Source organism: Mastigoproctus giganteus, chromosome 14 (genome assembly GCF_048544385.1).
Source record: "Mastigoproctus giganteus isolate SK-2022 chromosome 14, ASM4854438v1, whole genome shotgun sequence".
NCBI lineage: Eukaryota > Metazoa > Arthropoda > Arachnida > Uropygi > Thelyphonidae > Mastigoproctus > Mastigoproctus giganteus.
The window spans coordinates 42168432-42189318 of NC_143588.1; the positions used below are offsets into that span (position 1 = coordinate 42168432).

The 20887-nt window shown below is 37.0% G+C and overlaps 1 protein-coding gene across 1 annotated transcript in view; it reads right to left on the reverse strand.

The window, feature by feature from the left end:
- Positions 1 to 1567: 1567 nt before the first annotated feature.
- LOC150075083 (uncharacterized) overlaps positions 1568 to 20887 on the reverse strand; it is a 175539-nt gene continuing 156219 nt past the window's right edge. Inside the window, exons 15-16 of the mRNA XM_090389087.1 lie at positions 6159 to 6313; positions 1568 to 1810 (exon numbers count right to left, since the gene is read on the reverse strand). Coding sequence (XP_090245213.1) covers positions 1568 to 1810; positions 6159 to 6313 — 398 coding nt within the window. The remainder of the gene's footprint in view (positions 1811 to 6158; positions 6314 to 20887) is intronic.

Here is a 20887-nt window from a genome sequence, read left to right on the forward strand (position 1 = left end):
GAAATAATACAATATACAAAGCTATAATAGTGTATATAAACACATTAAATAAACATATATATGCATATTATATATATGTTTATAAGCTACTAATATATATAAGCTAGATGTTAGATATATGCATGTAGGCATTTAAGAAAACACAGGGAAACATCAAGAATATTTAATTTATTTACAGAGCTGTATAATCATCACTTAATATGTTATGTCAGTATAGAATATCTGCCATGACAAGTGGCTGATTAATGTATCTTCTGATATATATACCATATTAATGGCTGTAGGGTGTACACTTTGCCTCAGACATCAGAAGCTCATAATAATAAAGTTAAACGTAATTAGTTTTTATCCTTTTTTTTAACGTGATAATACTATATAAGCACAATAAAAATTAAATGTTCTATTCATCACGGCAGACAGTGTTTCTGGGGTCAAATATATACCCCTATCAGAGTAATAACCCTCTAGTGGTACATTAGAAAAAAAAACCTAGGTACTGATGCAGCATGGTTGATTTTATACACTTTTTTTTTTTGATAGTATGAACCAGAGCTATAATTCTCAATATGCTCTACGTTGATATCAATATTTGTAAAAGAATAAGAGAAGTTTACTTCAATATGATATGTAAAACACTTCTGTATGATACTCTTCAGAAATTAAAACAAAAACAATTAAAAAATCGAAAATCTTATATTACAGTAAGAAATAATTAACAATAATTAAAAATCAACTTAATGCAATTAAAAATTAAGTAAAAAATTAATTTAACAAAAAAAAAAATTGCAAAACGATTTTCCCTCATGAAGCTGACAATGCTTTGACCGTGTGTCGTGATCACAGGAATGAAAATTGCTGAATAGGAGTGAGCATGGAACTTAAATAGGGATTATTTGTCTTTGTGCATGCGTGTATGTGTGTTAAAAGACCACAAGTCCGAGATTAGATATGGTCAGCGAACATTAACAGAATTCTCCTGTAATTTAATTTCGACAGTTTCTGCAATTAATAGTCTTGTATAATTATGTTGGACACTACATATTTTGGCCACAAACATGCAACCTCAGAGAATTTTTTAGTCATTTTTTTTTATTAAATGATTAATAATGCAAATCAAAAATGAATATCACACGAGAGAAATACTAAAAATTCAGACTGATGAAATTTTATTGTTTTTTTTTTGCACAAAATGCATAAAGTACTCCCACTAAAGTGGGTGAGGTGTGTGTGTGTGTGGGGGGGGGGGGTTAAACAGTATTTAAATTTTTTTTTTTTTACTGAGCTAATTCACATATTTTGTTCAAGATTCTACAAAAATTATAAAAAACACATTATATTATTATTAAAAACAGTATATACAAAAATGTACATAGTATCAAATACACAAATACTGAATGAATGGCAGGGCATCATTACTATATTACATACATGTTCTATTATGAAATATATACAAATTGCACAATAAATATAAATTGTAACTTATCAGTGAATTTAGGTCCAAAATAAATACAGTAGTTTTAATATAACATAAATATATCTTAAACATATACTACAGAAATAATACCAATTAAAATATAATATTACTACTTATTAAATTATTAAATGCACATTCATTACATTTGCAATTCTCACACATGGTGAGAGGTAAATCAATTCTAAATGACTCTTCCCAACTGTCTTTTATGGCATTAACAAGAGAAAACAGAGATGATCTTGTTCTTGTTGTAATTGTCCAGCAAAAATGTTTTCCATCATCATCATCATCATCCAAAAAGTAAAGAGTAGCTGTCAGGAAGGTGGAATGCAAAGACTAGAAGAAAAGGTTTATAAGTTAATAAGTATGTGTGAATATTGGATAAGTTATAATGAAGGATTTAAATTCATCTGTTGAATCATAAAGATTAATTTGTATAATAAACTATAGTAAAAGTCTGCTGTAACAATGTAAGAAAATGTAAAACTCATTAAAGACAGTGTCTTTATATTCAAATTAATGGTTAATTAGTTAAAGAGAATAAATGCATATATTCACTTCTTATTTCCATCCATTGTAATAAAACGCAGATTAATTACTATATTTAATATATTAATTACTATATTTAATATTTAATACTATATTTAAAGCAACATGAAATTATTAATATAATTTATTAAGCTTATCACCAAAACCACTATACAATTAAGGTGATGTTTCAGGCATCATACCAATACCCATTATCACACCGTGTGGCTGACAGACTCCTGCTTGCCGATGCTACTAGAGCCCATTTATGTACATCAGATTCTGGTAGCATTAGCAAGCAGGAGTCTGTCAGTAGCATGGTCTGATGATGGGTATCAATAAGATGCCTGAAACGGCACCTTAAATGTATAGTGGTTTCAGCGATAAGCTTAATAAACTATATTATTAATTTCATGTGGTATAAGAGTAGTTATTAAATACAGTAATTAATCTACATGGAAATCAGCCACGTAACATCCTTCCCCAACTATAAAACAATAAAAATTAATTTAATGAAAACTTAATGCAACATAAAGCTGTCTCACAACTTTATTTTGCATTAGGTAAAGTTTAATGGCTCACCTTGAACTGCATTAACAAGCAACCTAATTCCAAAGAGATCAGATCTGATGGAAACAGCACTGGCCAAAACCCTCGTGTGTTTAGTTTAATGTTATATGTCAGGACCTTCATCAGAGAAATAAACAGTGAACAGGAGAACACAAGCAGGATAAATAAAGTTCTTTGTTTAAATTTATTTTGTTTCCTGTCTGTAATGAGTAGTGGCAATGTAGCAAATCTGAGTGCACTATAACTTAAGTTTTTTAGTTTAAGTTTCTGAGGAAGGTACAGAGAGCTGTCAATATGGAAGGTTAAATCGATTTAAAATTACTTAACAACATAAAGATGTGTCCTAAAATTAACTGAAAACTACTTTTGTTCAATATCCCTTTTAAAAACTACATTAGAAAATGACACTTTGAGATCTGCTGAAGAAGCAGCAGCAGCAGAGGAGGAAGTTACTGTTCCTCCCATGCAGAATTAATGGAAGCTCTAGAAGTAATGAATATATTTTATAAGTTACAGGTATTTTAACTGGCAATAAAATTGCACAACCACAGGCTGAATAATACATCTTGTGTAAAAGTACAAAAAAGTGAAACAACCCAAGAGAGTAAGCATGCCATTACACAGATTACCTGTGAAGTCAATATCTCTATCAGGCATACTAGTTAAATCAATATAACAAACAATTATTTCATTTTATGAAAATACTTCATAAAATTCAGTTCTGCAAGATTTCTACAAATACCTTGATCACAAGCACATCACTACTATGGGGTTGGTTGTCTGTGTTTATGGCATATTTTCATATGTAAAAGGGATGTTCAATAAGTTATCTACCTTGCCTATAAATATGACTGATGTATAAAAAAAACAGTTTTATCATATTCTCATAAATGTATCTTATTTGTGTGGATCCAGTTCAACAGAGTGGAGTATGGAAGAACAGGAGATATTTAAAGTAGAAAACCTAAAGGAAAAAATGAAGGTCACAAAACTGGAGCAATGGGCCATCAAAACTTTGTCCTTGAAGCTTTCGCAGACATTCTCAGGTATAGTAGTAGTGGCATGTGATGCAAGAAAGCAAGTGTATGAGCTTATGCAGCATCAGCCAAAAAAAAAAAAAAAAAAATCACACCATTCCCTCCAAATGCCTGTCCATTTCCTCCTTAAATTTATTTAACCTGTCAACTTCCAAAATCACAGATGGAAGTTTGTTCCAGCAATTAACCACCCGCTGGCTAAAGGCAAATTTCCGCACATCTATTCTACATCTGTCTTTTCTTAATTTGAATTTATGCCCCCTTAGGTTCGTAATCTGAACAAGTGGAAGGATCCCATCAGAATTCAGCGTGCTCAACCCATTCAAGGCCTTATACACCTCAATCAGATCACCGCGCAAGTGTCTAATCTCCAGCCACTGCAATTTGCAGAACTTAAGCCTCTCTTGGTAAGAGGATCCCTTCATTCCCCTCACCAATCTTGTTGCCCTTCTCCGTACACGCTCAAGTAAATCTACATCCTTCCTAAAATGAGGCCTCCAGACCTGTACGCAGTACTCAAGGCGTGGCCTGACCATTGCCTTATACAGAGGGACAATCACCTCCTTCTCCCTGCTAGCAAAATTCCTATATATTATTGACAAAACCCCATGACCTGCCCTGGCAGCCTGTCTGCATTGCTCAGAAAACTTCATATCTGACTGCACAATTACTCCCAGGTCTTTTTCATTTTCTACCACCTTAAGTGTAGTACCACACAGTTGGTAAGTTTCTCTCACGTTACTTCTACCCATATGCAGTACTTTGCATTTGTCAAGGTTAAACTTCAGTTGCCACTTCTTAGCCCACCTGCCCAAATTATCTAGATCCTGTTGCAGTAGCACACTGCCATTACTGTCATTAACAACCCTGCCAACCTTTGTATCATCTGTAAACTTCGACAATAAGCCTGATATACCTTCATCAATATCATTGATAAATATACAAAACAACAGTGGACCTAACACTGAACCCTGTGGGACTCCACTAATAACATTAGTCCACGAAGAGCAGCACCCATTGATTACCACCCTCTGTCTTCTCCCACTTAACCATCCTTTTATCCATTGTAGCAACTTACCCTTAATACCATTCTGCTCCAATTTGTACAATAGTCTTCCATGCACAACAGTGTCAAAAGCTTTCCTGAAATTCAAATATATGATATCAAAATTATTTTTTGCATCCAGTTCCTTTGTAACCACATCATAATATCCTATCAAATTTGTCAGACAAGACTTTCCCTTAACAAACCCATGCTGTGTCTGAATTATTGCTGCAGCCTTGTCTAGATGATCCTGCAATGCATCTTTAACCAATGACTCTATTATTTTACCCGGAACAGAGGTTAAACTAACTGGTCTGTAATTACTCATGTCACCCTTCGATCCCCCCTTTGTGAATTGGGGATACATTTGCACATCTCCAGTCAGTGGGAAGCTCCCCTGAGTCCAGTCCAAGGATGCTCTCATAATTATGGCTAAGGGTTTGCTTAGTTGCTTTGCTGCCACCTTTAATATAACTGGATAGATCCCATTCAACCCAGGTGCTTTTCTTATGTTTAACTTCAACAATTTCTCCTCCACTTTGCTTTCAGTTATTACAACATCATTAAGTATCCTGCTATAATTTGATAACCTTCTGCCATTTTCAAACCTTAATAATTCCTCATGTGTGAGGAATTATTAAGTAGATGCAAAATACTCATTCAGTTTGTTTGCTATCTGAGTAAGATCATCAACAGTCGAACCAACGATGTCAAGTGGACCAATCAGATTTATCCCCTTCCTTTTAGAGTTTATATAAGTAAAGAAATCCTTGCTGTTTTTCTTAGCATCTTTTGCCAAGGATTTCTCGTAATCTGCCTTCGCCTGCCTAACCTCCTTTGTGATCTGATTACAGACTAGCTTATATCTGCCGTAGGATTCTGTGTCACTTGATAATTTATATGCATCCCATGCATTTTTCTTCTCTGTTACGGGTCTCATTAGTTCATTAGATAACCATTTAGGCCTAAACCTTGAACAATATTTCTTAATAGATATGAAACTTTTAGTAGCATCCACGATTAATTCCTTGAATGCTTCCCACCTAGAATTTACTGTTGGTAACGTCGTCAGTTGATCCCACTGTACAGAATTTAAAAACTGTCAGAGACCACTGTACTTACCTTTACGGAAGCAAAAACCCTTTCCTTTACCCCTGATGGTAATTAAATCTTTAAGTAAATCCCACATCAGTACACTGTGATCACTGCCACCTAGTGGTTCCTTTATCTATGAGAGAGAGAGAGAGAGAGAGAGAGAGAGAGAGAGAAAAAGCAGGATTTATTCTATCTCTTGCTCAAATTTGTATCCAACCATATTATCCTCTCTTAACTTTGCACTTGCATTATGTTAAGTTAAAACATTTGTAATATTTTGAAAGAAATTTCTTTTACGTTTTCTCAGATATTTAGTACCCAAATATTGTTATACAATTTTTAATTTCCTTCTTTAGAACTTAATGCAATAAAAAAAAAAAAAACAAAAAAAAAAAAACAAGATTTTTACCATTGTAGTAATATTTATTAATTTCTGTCTGTCAATGACAGTATATTCCAACACTGGATGACACTGTATTTTCGATTTTTGATAAGCCACAGTTGTCAAACAGATAAGAGCAGATGTCACAACTATAATCACTGGCTGCAATTCATCTTTCAAACCTTAAAATAAGGAATAAAACAGATAATGGGTAACAATACTGAACACAAATTTTAATTAAGAATAATTTTAAAAAATTTATATTTTCAAAAAGTGTTTTGAGAGCTGTTTCCCACTGCATTTAGAATGCTTTCTTCACAAAAGGCAAATACAGGAGGTATATCTCACTTTAATGAGAGAGTTAGGTTCCTCAAAAACAAGTTGTTAAGTGAATGGTGATTTCCCATATACTCCCATGTTATAATGATTGATGCATTACTTGAAAAATAATTTAGTAAATTTTTAATGCAACAGTTGTTAGAGCATAATGCAGTAAGAGGGGGAAAAAATAGACTTCCTTATTTCGCATAAATTACATAATAAACTGTCTAACTATATAACAGCAAAATAATAAAAGGTTGAAACTTTTGGGATTTTTCGTTTACTTAATGTGGTACCATTAGGTCATAGAGAAAGAAAAACTACAGAATAAAAGAAAATTAACATTTTTATTTTCATTTTTTTTTAAATCTTGACCACAGACAATGAAGCTTTTTCTGTTGTAGATATGCTTGGCTGAGGTCACTTAAAATATGAGTCCATTAACATGCATGGACTCTTCTGTTTGTACAACAGTTGGTAAAATTCATATGCTTTTAATACCCTATTAACTCTGTTGCGCCTTTGCATATCTTCATCTTTATGCTGAATCATACTGTTAGGTCAATAATCTCAAGTTTAGATCTCACTAATATTTAGTATAATCTAAGAAGGGTAGAATGACTTGCTTCCTATGCTGTTTCTGATAACGCTTTATAAGGATATTGAGTTTTTTCCAGCAGGTATCCATAGTTGCTGGATATACTCCAAAATGGCAAATTCTTTGTCTAAAACTAGCCTTAAGAACTTCACCATTGGTTTTAGACCACATTAAAGATCATATAGGAGCCATTCCTAAACCTGACTGTGGGAGGTGGTGGGGAGGGAATTCATAGTTCTGCCTCTGCATCATGGTATCCAAAAATATCAGAAAATTGGTGAAAAAACAGACATTTTATGTTAAATTTAAAACAGAAACTGAACATTTGCAGAAGAGCAGAAAAGATTCATAATATACATAGAAAGGAGTATAAACTTAGTCCTTCAACAATTTATGAAATTAAAAGCACAATCAGTGATAAGAAAAAGGAAAGGAATGTGAAAAGAAGTGTTACTTTAAAATTAACCCAAAGAAAATAAACTATAATGTATTCATTGGTGTGACTAATAAATAACTTCATTTTAGAGCCTTCTGTTGTATTGTTCACAGGCACTTTAGAACCACAATACATGCTGGATAACTAGCTAATAATTTGATTCCAGCAAGATGTGTACCACTACACTATCATCTTCGTATACATCTATAGCTGAATATAACTTTTCCAGAACTTGGAAAGGAGAGCATGGATCGGTATGAGTGGGAGTAATCTACAAGCCACGTTATTGTGAAGATTATGATAAGAGCCTCTACATGCAAATGGAATGGGCAACTAAGTGTCAATGTCTTATTATGGGTGATTTTAACTTGTCTCTAATTGATTGGAGCAAATGGGAGGGAAACTCCATAATGGGGGACAAATTTTTTAAATTAACTAGATGATTGCTATTTGTATCAACATGTCGGGGAAAGTACTAGGGAAAAAAATACTATAGACCTCATCATCACCCATGAACCAGATGACATAATAGGGCTGACAGTAGGAACCAGTAGCAGGAAGTGATTATGGAGTTCTACGGTGGACAATGAAGAGAGCGGTAGCAGTAGTTAAAGGCAAAGAAATGGGTTATAACTTCAAGAAAGGCTATTACGACGGCTTAAGGTGCTACATGGCCTTTATTAACCAGGTAGATATCTCGCAGAGTGAATACAATCGAACTATGGAATAGCTTTAAAACATTAATCACAGAAGCCTTGAATGCATATATACCATTAAAAAAATAAATACTCCATGAGGAGGATTCCAAGTTGGATGAATAATGAAGTTGCCAGATTACTTGAGCAGAAAAAGACAGCATGGAAAAGTTAAAGAGCAATAAAAAAGTACAGAAGTCTATAACAGCTACATATTGATCTGTAATAGTGCCACAGAAAAGGTTAGGCTGGCAAAGGCAGATTATGAGAAACTGCTGGCAAAGCGGGGAGATAAGGAATTCTTCACATATATAAATGCAAAGAAGAGAAGAACAAATCAGATTGGACCCTTATGTAATGGACGTGGGATAGTATTAAATAACCCAGCTGAAGTTGCAGATGAACTCAACAGTTACTTTGCATCAATATTTACGGAAGAAATATGTCAATGAGAAATTATGGGAGTGAAGTTGAAAAAAATGTAATTAATGATGTTGACATTTCACGTTTATTTAATAAAACTTTTGAGCAGCCTACAAGCCAGTAAGGCTCCTGGGGTTGATGGTATATACCCTACAATCTTAATGGAGGCAGCAAGTGAGTGCATTGAACTATTGAGGCTAATTATGCGAGTATTACTGGACTCGGGAGTGATTCCGTTGGATTGGAAAAGTGCTAATGTAACTCAATACATAAGGGCGATTCTAAGAGTGAAGTGGGAAATTACCAGGCAGTGGGGAAAATCATGGAGACAATGATCAAAGTTGGAATTATGGATCATTTAGATAGAAATGGAATTCTGAAGGATACTCAGCATGGTTTTGTAAAGGGAAAATCATGTTTAACTTTTTTTTTTTTTTTTTTTATGTAAACCCCAAACACGAGAGGTATTAGAACCATTAGCATTAGTAGAGGCATTTGATGCAAGAAAGCAAGCTTATGCAGTATCAGGCAAAAAAAAAAAAAAAAACCTTCCACTTCACCCTTCCGTTCGTTCGAAATACCTGTCCGGCTGAGCCTTAAACTTATTTAGGCTATCAACTTCCACGACAAGGGATGGACGTCTGTTCCACCAACCAACCACCCGCTGGCTAAAGGCAAATTTCCTCACGTCTATCCTACATCTGTCTTTCCTCGATTTGAATTTATGCCCTCTTAGGTGATTATTCTGAGCAAGAGGAAGAATCCCATCAGCATTGAGCATGCTTAAACCATTCAAGGCTTTATACACCTCTATCAGATCACCTCGCTGGTGCCTAGTCTCTAGACACTGTAATTTGCAAAACTTAAACCTTTCTTCGTAAGAGCACCCCTTTGTTCCATTTACTAATCTTGTTGCCCTTCGCTGTACTCGTTCCAGCAGCTCTACATCTTTCTTGAAATGAGGCCTCCAGACCTGTATACAGTACTCTAGGTGTGGCCTGACCATTGCCTTATACAAGGGAATAGTCACCTCCTTATCCCTGCTAGAAAAATTCCTATATATCACTGACAATACACCATGAGCTACTATTGCAGCCCGTCTGCACTGCTCAGAGAACTTCATATCTGCCTGCACAACCAACCCCAGGTCCCTTTCATTCTCTACCACTGTCAGTGTAGTATCACAGAGTTGATATGTTTCTCTGGGGTTGCTGTTTCCCATATGTAGTACATTACATTTGTCAACGTTAAACCTATAGTACTTAGTACCATGCTTGGGTTGGAGGTTGAAAAGACAAAAGAAGATATTTGTTGACTTAGGGAAAAAAATTTGAAGAAAAATGGGATGCTAAACTTGATCTTCTGTAGACTGTAATTTTCAGGAAATACGTAAGAAGGAAGGTTGTTCCAATAAACGGCAGTTGAATGAATAAATGAGGAAGATGAAAAGTTGGTTCTGTGAGTTTGAAGTTGGACAATAAATGGATGTTGGCTGGTGCAGGCACATGTTTGGCCTGTTTTCAAAGAGAGAGCGGGAATTATAGAAGCCAATTCAGAAGAACAGTGCCCATGGAAGTATCTGTAGAAGAGGCATGCAGCAGAAACAGTACGTCTATAAGACAGCAAGTGGAGATTCTGTTAGAGATGAATCATTAATTAACCTAACCTCTTCTGAATGGAATCAAGAAGCCTGAGAGAGGTTTTGGGGGCACCACCCCAGATGTGGGAACATATTGATTTATACAGTGTGAGCAGCTGTTTGGAAGAAAAGTAACGCTGAGAGCGAAAGAGAAAACCAAGTTTTTTAGATGCAGAGGAAGCAATATTTGTAATGTGCTTGTGCCAAGAGAGATTAGAAGTCAGGGTAAAAATCCAAAACAGATATATCATTTTGCCTAGAAATTGGAGTGCCACTAAAGATAAGCATAGGAGCAGAAGAATCCTTTTTGCGAGATATAAGACAAGACTGAGTTTTAGAAGGGTTGAAATCAACTAAGTTGTCTTTGCCCCACTGGAGAATTACCCGAAGATCGGCACTTCAGGAATTGGTAGCGGATATTCGAGAAGTTGAAGCTGATTGAGCAGGGCAAGGTTTCTCAAAACGGAAAGTGGAATGCAATGTGTTTTCATCGGAAAAACTATGGATAGGATTTCCAGTCAATGGAAGAAGGTCATTAATATACAAGACGAAAAGAGTGGGGGAAAGAACTGAACCTTGGGGGACACCGGCATTAGTGGAGAAGTTAGAAGACAGAGAGCCATCTACCATCACCGTTAGTGAGCGATCAGAGAGAAAACTGGATAATCAATTACTAAAAACAGTTGTCAAATCATAAGATGGAAGCTTGTTTAGAAGACTGTTATGCCAAACACGATCGAAAGCCATCGAGATATATCAAGAGCAACTGCTTGTGTTTAACCAAACTTTTCCATTGAATTTGTCCATAAATGGGTAACATAAGCCAGAATATCACCAGTGGATCAACACTGACGGAATCCATACTGGCGATCGTTGATCAGATGGAACGTTTCTAGGTAGTTAAAGAGTTGGCGATTAATTAATTTCTTCATTACTTTAAAAAGAGTAGAAGTAATTGCAATGTTGTTGTTGTTTGTTGGATTTATTGGTGCAAGGGCTACTAAGGCCATAATGCACCTATTTCAATCTTATTTGATACATGATTGTTATATTAAATAAAAGGATTCAGATCAGGTGATATTTGTTTATCAATTTGAGGAAGGTAAAAACATCATTAATATCTTGTCAGTCTCCGAGAATATGTTGTAAGGTAAGTTTATTAGAAGAATATAGATGTGAAGAGAAAGCTGTTTTTTGTTCTCTCAGATATAATGGGCATTCAATGATCAAGTGGTTTACTGTGAGTTGAGTTTGACAGTTGCTGCATAGTGGAGGGCCATCCTGAGTGAGTAAATAACTATGAGTTAGGTGAGTATGTCCTATTTGAATTCTAGCAAGTACTACTTCTTCCTTTCTATTGCCTCTTAGGCTTGATAGCCACTTCTTGTGATCGTTTTTAATCTGAAAAAGCTTTTTGCTTTTTTCTCCCTGCCAAATGGATAGCCATTTTTTTCTAACATTGGTATGTATGATGTGTTTTAAATCTGTGTAAGGTATCTGCATGTCTGATTTTATGTGACTGGCGTTCTTGGCTGCAAGATCCGCTTGTTCATTTCCTCTGATTCCAAAGTGCCCAGGTATCCACAAAAAAATTAAATTTTGCCTGTTTGCAAGAAGCTGCACTAACTTGGTTTGAATTTGTTGTAGAAACGGATGACTGGAAGGAAATTTACACTGAAGAGCAGATACAGCACTTAAGGAATCGGTGTAGATAATAGTTTGAGGATATAATGACTGTTTTACATTGTCTAGAGCCATCAGGATAGCATACAGTTCTGCGGTGTAAATACTGTACTCCAAAGGGAGCTGCTGGGATATTGTAATGTTTGGTAGAACTGCAGCTGCTCCAACTTTACTATCTGTCTTGGAACCATCAGTGTAAATTTGGGTAAAACTAGAGAACTGAAAAGAGTGAGTTGCATGGATCTGCTGAATACTGAAATTTGGAAGTGCATTCTTTCCCCATTGTTGGAAATGTTGGTCAACATTGGCCAAGGGTATTTGCCATGGTGGCATAGCTGTGCTAATATCTAGAATTATGTCATTCATATTTAGTTCCCAGCATGTAGTTATGCTTTGTAATCTAATGCCACATGGTTTATTCTGCAAAGGTTTATTTTGGTACAAATTATGCCATTTTGGGGTGAATAAATACTGTTTTATAGGATGATGTGGGAAACTTCTGATTTTTGCTGCATAACTTAATAACAGAGCTTGCCGACGAAGAAATAGGGGTGGTTCATGTGCTTCCATATAGAGACTCTGAACTGGCGATGTACGAAAAGCTCCCAGTGCAATTTGGAGGGCATTGTGATGTACTGGGTCGAGCCATTTTAATACACTTTCTCTAGCTGAGGCATATGCAGGTGACCCATAGTCTAGTTTGGATCTTATGAGCGACTGGTATAAGTGCAGCAGCATGTACCAATCTGCACCCCATGGCATAGCAGAAATTACCCTGAGGAGATTCAGCTTCTTTAGACAGGTTGTACAAATATGTTTAATATGCTCTAAGAAAATAAGTTTTCTATCCAGAATTAGTGCAAGAAAGCTAATACTCTGTTGAAAAGAAATTGGATGAGAATCAAGATGTAAATCGGGATCTGGATGTAAATTCCGTTTATGGCAAAAACGAATTGCTGTTGTTTTTTGTTTTGAAAGTCTGTATCCATTATTTTTGGCCCACTGAACAAGCTTGTTAATTGTACCTTGAAGCTGCCTTTCAATGAAACGCATGTTTTGTAAGTGGCTTGAGATCGCCAGATCATCGGCATACAGATAAGTTTCAACTGTGTCGGGAATACATTTTGCAATGGAATTAATCCTGAGAGAGAAGAGCGTGGCACTAAGCACAGAACCCTGAGGGACCCCCTCTTCTTGCACAAATGTTTGTGAGAGAGCAGAGTGAAATCGTACCTGAAAGGTCCTATTGCTCAAAAAGTTCTGGATAAATTTTGGAAGATGACCACGAATACTGGATTCATAGAGATCGTGAAGAATTCCATACCGACAGGTTGTATCAAAAGCTTTTTCGATGTCAAGACATATCATCACTAGGTGATGATATGTCTTCGTTCCAGGGAAATGCATTTCGGATGTTTCCTTCAGCTTTGACCATAAGGTCAAGTGTTGATCTAGTTCTTCGAAATCCATATTGATTTTGACTTAGAATGCATTCAGTCTCTAGGAACCATGTCAATCTGGCATTAATTATTTTTTCTAATGCTTTTCCTATACAACTAGTTAACGCTATTGGTCGGTAATTTGCTGGATCTGAATGGTCCTTTCCTGGTTTTGGGAAAGCTAATACAATAGAATGACGCCAACTGGTAGGGTAGTAGTCTTCGCCAAAGATTCTATTATACAGTTTTAGCAGAGCAGAAAGGGATTCTTCACTCAAATGATATATCATGGCATAGTACAAGTAATTGCAATGGGACGATAACTGGACGGGAGGGATTTGTCACCCTTTTTAGGAACTGGCTGGATAAGAGCAAATTTACAAGTAGAAGGAAAAACACCTTTGGAATAAGAAAGTGAAAAAAAGGTGGCGAAGAATAGGAGTAAGTTCAGGAGCACAGGTTTTGAGAACAAGTGGAGAAATACCATCGGGACCTGGAGCTTTCTTAGCATCAAGATTCGTCAAAATCCTTCTGACATCCTTTTGACAGAAGACCACAGGAGGCATTGAATGGAGCGTGTTGGGAATGGTGGGAGGTGTTTTACCAGGATAATTAATACATGAGTTGGAAGAAAAATGGGATGCTAGCAGGTCAGCTTTATCCTTGGCTGAAGTGACAACAGAACCATCTGGTTTGGATAGAGGTGGGAGCAGAGATGGGCAAAAGTTGCGGCCAACAGCTTTGGCAAGAGACCAAAATGCTTGGCTACCATTAGGGCCAGAAGCAAGTTTTCTACTCTTAGCCTGTTCAAACTCTAGTTTGAACTGTTTAATAACTGCTTTACAATTGTTGCGAGCTTTGGTGTAGGCAGAAAATGAAACTGAAGAATTAGAAACAAGCCAATTACGATATGCAACATTCTTCTCTTGAACAGTCTTAGCACATTTATAGGAAAACCAATGTTTAGATAAAGGACAAGATTTTAAAGTGAAGTGTGGGATAAAGGATTCCATTCCTGCAAGAATAATTTCACTGACATGATCTGAGCAAACGTTGACATCAGAAGTTTTGAAACATAATCCAACCAAGGAAAAGAAATCTCGCAGGTCATCCCATTTTGCAACTTGTAATGCCAAACAATACGAGGTTGGGAATAGCCATGAGATAAAGGCTCCATTGGAGAAGAGACAATCACCAAGTTGTAATCTGAGATGCCTACAGGACCACTCACTTCGACCGTGTACTTAGAAGGGTTATTTGTGAGAAAAATTTAAGCGTGTTGGCTGTATGATTAGGATTGTCTGGTATTCTTGTAGGTAAATGAACAATCTGTGCAAGGTCATTAGTAATTGCAAAAGCCTCAGCATCTCGACCAGCTGGGTTGGTGTGACTAGAAAACGGAAGCCAGCTGGAGTTGTGAACATTAAAATCACCAAGGAAAATTACCTCACTGTTAGGAAAGTTGGACTGGAGAAAGTCAAGTTGCTGTTTGTTGTTTGTTATTTGGTGTTTAGGAGCATTAGCAACAAGTCAAGTTGCAAAGAGAGGAAGTCAAAGAGCTCCAAGATTAGTGGAGTTGGGAGAACGGTAGAGACAACAGATGAATTTGATACAATGAGGTAGAGAGATTTTAAGCCAGAGAAGATCAAAGAGAGGGGATTCCAAATTGGCAAGTCTCTGACAGGGAATATCAGAATGGACATATGCACAAGTACCACCTTTGAGGCGAAAGGAATCATACAGCGAATAATTGTATTCTGAGATGAGCAGTAGTTGAATCAACCGATAACTGAGATTCTGTCAGAAAAAGTACATGGGGTTTGGCAGACAGCAAGTGGAAATGGACATCGCTGAGATTAGAATTGAGACCACGTATATTTGTGAAATGAACTAGGAAGTGCTTGGGAGGTTTAGATCTTTTCGAAGATAAGCTTGCTCTATTAGTTTGACAATTCATGATTCATGGTGTATTCAATAGTAAGAAAAAGTGGATGGGACATGCTGTATGAAGTAATGAGATTTTTGGATATGGCGTACACATGATAAGAATATACCCAGATCCTTGACATAACGTGGCCTCGACAATGCTCCCTGCATACACACTACTCGGACTCCCTCCAGTCACTATCTGGCAGAGTAGAGGTAGCAAGATTATACACTAGCTGATCCGGAAGCCTCCTAGAGAGTTACCAATAGATTCAGTCCGGTGTACGAACTAGCGGCCAGCCTGCGAACACCGTTTTAGAGCTGTACCCTCGAAATGTAAGGAATATTGGATCTTGCCATGATGTTCTTCGTAACCTCAAAAGTCATCAATCATACTGCATGATGGAAGAGATAGGGCAGGGTTGACTGGAACTTAGCTCTAGAGACTAAACATGGGTTCCACCACTTCAAGCCTCCAGTAAGCAAAGTGGTGGTATGGCACCGGCTGATGAGTCATCTACCACCTAGTAGTGCCTGGTAACATAGAGGGGTGACATTCCTCCATGAGGTGTGGGCGCCACACCTCGACCCCTGCTTACATTGGTTCGCACCTGGGTGGTCACCCACCATGTACTTGTGCATGGAGGTTATACCCAGGATTACTAACAGTCCCACCATTGTGAAGGTGCAAACAGAGGATTTGGCTGTCACAGACCGTCCAGACTTCGCCGAAATTGGGTCCACTTGACTTGAGTGTCACCCGAACATCAGTTCCATCAGTGTTTTAGACTCCCAGGTAGCAAGTACAGCTTGTCTGGCATATCTGAGAGAATGTCTGTGACAATCTCAAGGACTAACTAATCTGGTTATTTATTTTGACAATGTCACTCAAGAGCAGGAATTTGGGAATAATTTTGACTGTTTATTTGGATTTCATGGAGGACAAGCTGTTGAAAATTTCTGATAAGTTTCAGCAAAGCCTTTTGAAGTTAATGAGAAAACTAGCACAAGAGAGAAATATCTTAATTTTTACAGCCTATAAACCTGTAAGAAAACAAATTAAATTCTTTCCATACAAAATTATGGCCATGCAGGAATTAGAGGCCAATCGCGAAAAGAGGGCTTTTTATTGTGAATAGTTTCAAAATATCATTCTAAGGAAATCGATATAATCGGTGAAACATTTTACAGTGACAAGGTACGGTTTCATCTTTCAGAATACATACTCTCAAAAAACAGTTGTTTGTGGACATCAGAAAATCCCTGTTATCTACAGGGTGCCTCAAAAATATTGGTACAAACGTTTAGCGGAGGTAGGAACATGAATTGCATAGGAACCCATAACCGGAAACAGTACCGTTGGTCGGTATACGGTGCTGTTCATCAGTTCGCGAGAGGGACAATTTCTGGTTTACTCATTCAAGCAGTAGTCGCTGCAAGAAGAGCATGCATCGATATATGAATTGTGAGCTGGCAGACATGCACCTAGTGTATGGAATAGCAGAGGGCAATGGACAAGCAGCTCAACGAATTTATGGAGAACGCTTCCCAGACAGACATGTACCGGAACACCGTTTATTTGTGTGTGTGCATCAAAATTTGTGTGATTATGGGTCATTTAGAGGTAACAGGAGTAGTGCGGGCAGACCATGTTCGACGCAAACTCCCGCCATGAAAGAAGGTGTGTTCAATGCCGTCCAGAATAATCCTACTACCAGCACATGTGCTGTTGCCTCTGCCTTAGGAGTCTCACAGTGTACAGTGTGTCTGTCACGATGATTCCTTACACCCCCTTTCATCTCCAAAGAGCACAGTTACTGCTCCCCCAAGATCATCCTGCACATGTGGCTTTTGCACAGTGGTTTCTCCAAGAAAGTGTTCAAGACTTGAATTTTCCAGCCTATGTTTTGGTCACGGATGAGGCTTATTTCACTCAGGAAGGCTTATTCAATCAGCACAATGCTCATGTGTGGGCTCACGACAACCCACACGGTGTGTGCCCCCATGCGGCACAACATCGCTTCGCAATAAATGTGTGGGCAGGTATGGTCGGTGACTGCTTAGTCGGCCCATACCTGTTACCATCCCGCATTAACTCTGCTAAATATCGGATCTTTCTTGAACAAGTTTTACCAGGATTACTTGACGATGTTCCAGCAAATGTGAGATGCAACATTTGGTTTCAACATGACGGGGACCTCCCAACCTGCCCATTATGGAAGGTGTGTTCGTGGCCATTTGAACAGGCATTTTGGGCATTGATGGATTGGCCGTGGTGGACCCGTTGCCTGGCTCCCACGCTCACCTGATTTATTGAGCCTTGATTTCTTTCTGTGGGGACCCCTCAAATCGATCGTGTATGAATCGCCTGTGGAGATGGAAATGGATCTCGTGGAGAGACTTGTCTGCACTGCTGCTACTGTCAAAGAAACTCCAGGGGTGTTCGACCGTATCTGCGAAAGCATGCTGCGTTGGTGTCACGCATACATCGCGTCTCATGGTGGAACCTTCGAGCGTCTGTTGTAGCATCTTGAAATGCATCCATCTTTTTTTTTGATTTGGTAGTTATTGGCGCATCGGCTTCTGTGGCCATATTGCACCTCCCAAGGTTTTTGCACTACTTTGATCCAAGCCCGAGGCGGGAATCGAACCTGCGACCTTTGGGTTGCCGGGCAGGAATGCATCCATCTTGTACTCCATTGTTAATATTATGTCAAATAAATGTTTGCCACTAATTACTGTCTTCTGTCATTTCTGCTTCTTGTGCCTCTGCTACTACTTTCCTGTGACGTTTCCGGTTATGGGTTCCTATGCGATTCACATTCCTTTAGATGTTACCTACCTCCCCTAAACGTTTGTACCAATATTTTTGAGACACCCTGTATATATAACAGTATATATATATTTCTATCTTTTCTTCTAGATATGCTGTTTACAATCAGAATATTGGTGTTTGGGTTATGATGCCAAGAGCATACACTGGGGCCCATTTTTCTTCCAAGATATAATAGTTTCTGAATAATATTGTTCTAAAATATTACACACTGTAAAATGTTCCACAAATTTGTCCCCAAATCTCTAAGTGACAGATGTATTTGGAGATAATTTGTCAGATGATCATGGAAATTTAGCTGCCACGATCACATGAATTGATGCCATCTGATTTTTTTCTTGTGGGGAGCAGCAAAATCTTGTTTATACGGATAGGGCTAAAACAATGGAAGAGTTGAAAATCTCAATATAAAATTATATTATATTGTTTCAGTTACACAGGAAACGCCAATGAATGTTTTACAATAAAATTAAATATGCTGCATTATGCTTACAATATAATGGAAAACACTGTCAGCACTTCTGTAATGTGTTATATGAAAATGCTGATATTTAAATAAAATCAATATGAAATCATGAAGTTGGTTTTCATTCTGTTATACTACTAGTTTAACAATGCTGAAACTGGTTTTAATGCAAAGACTTTTCTAACACCCTGTGTATATTTTTATAGTTTAATAAAAAAAAACATTTACGGCATTATATTTTTTTTATCATGATTGTGTCTTTGAGTAATTATGGTCTTTTCAGCAATACAAAAATGCAGTGAAGAAAATTATGTCAACACCTACAATGAAATGTAACCCCATTCCTTTGCGTAATACATTTTTCTATTTCTCTTCTCTGTAAGTAATTCAGTGGTTGTTCTGTATTTCACTAACTGCTGCTTTTTCCTCTTCTTCTCCCCCCCCCCCCCAAATGAAGTAGAATCCTGTTCATCAGAAACAACTAGAACCAAGGCTATTTTGGATAGCTGATATTTCCATATAATTTACCTTACATGCACCTACTTATTATATAAAACAGAAACAGCAAAAAAAAAAAAAAAAAAAGAGAAATGAGAGAAAATTGCAGCAATTTGCATTTATTATTTCCACCCTGTATAGCATCGTCATTAAATTAATTAATTAAGCAACAAATGAGAGAAAATTGCAGTAATTTGCATTTATTATTTCCACCCTATATAGCATCGTCATTAAATTAATTAATTAATCAACCAATCAGGTAGCATTAATTAATGCCACTTGCTGCTTGAAAGATGGTGCGGTTTTTACTTCACTGTATGATTATATATTTTGTCAAAATATAATTGGTGTATTTTTTTCAAACTACACCAATAAATTCTTGCAATCTGGCCAAACTAGGTGGTTGGAAGGCTGTTAAATACTTTAATTGTTGTTATTTGCTCTGGTATATATTCATCATAACATGTCCTCTTCATTTTAAATTTCTATTTGAGTCAGATTTATACTTATTGAAGTCGCCTATCAAAAAAATTGTTAATCTGGATCTTTATTAAAAAGAAAACCTGGATGATTACAAAATAGACATACAGCTAACACAGTTCATGCTTGGTTTCTACTTTTGTGCATTGCTGTTAAAGTTATTTATTATGGAAAGTTAAACCAAGAGACTATACAAGTAAAATATCCCTAACATGTCTGAGTCTATAAAAAAAGCCAAAACTGAGGGCAGATTATCCACCCCTTTCCACAGAACATCTGAAACGTTGCATATGAATTCTGCTGAAAAAATGTCTACAATTTAATGACCATTACATAATAATAGTATATAATATCGGTGTAAAAACACCACAGATAACTCTTAAAGGAAAAAAAAACTACAATAATAGTGTAAAGCCATCATTTCAACTGTATCTTATATTGTGTTCATCCTTCACGAGTTATCATGTTTTACACTACTTGATTAGACTGGGGTTCGAGCCCGTCACCACCAAATATGGAGGATGCAGAAAGGTCAGAGAATGACCAGCGCATATTCCCGGAGCAATATGGCCTTAGTTGCTAATGCTCCTAAAAACCAAAAACAACAACAACAACAACTACTTCGAATAAGTAATGCTTCACTAACAGAGAAGCTTATGGTTACTTATTCTCAGTGAGCACCAACCACCCAGACAGCACCGTTTTGAAATATGGTATGGGATAAAGTTCTCGGTTATCCTCATACTATCCCTATTAGACTTAGAAAAGAGATAAAGATGTAGAAAGGTGATAGTAGGAGAGGTAGAGGAAGGAAATGCCGTAAAACGAAGAAAGGGACAGTTGCTCCTTCAACTCACACTCCGTTTCAAGGCTTGTTGTGAATTTAATGTGAAAAAAAAAACCATTAGATCAGATCTATTAAATACAAATGAATTATAAAATTGAAACCATTTGTCCCTATTAGACTTAGAAAAGCAAAAAGGTAGAGGGAAAGTAATAGTAATAGTGGAAGAGGAAAAGAAACATGTCGAAGAATGAAAGGGACAGTAACTCTTCAACTCACACCACTCAAAAACTCAAATTCCTCCAATAGGTAACACTTCCCCAGTAGAGAAGACTGTTGTTACCCATTCTCGGAAACTCCGTGAATATCAGGCTCTCCAGACATGTTTCAAGGCTTGTTGGCCTTTCATCAGTGGGTGGGCAGGCACCCTAGTATTGCAAACATGACAACCCAGTTGTGAAGATAATACCGCAATATGAGAGATGCCAAAAGGTGTAGGTGATAATATTCAAGACTAAATACAACTGGGCAAAAT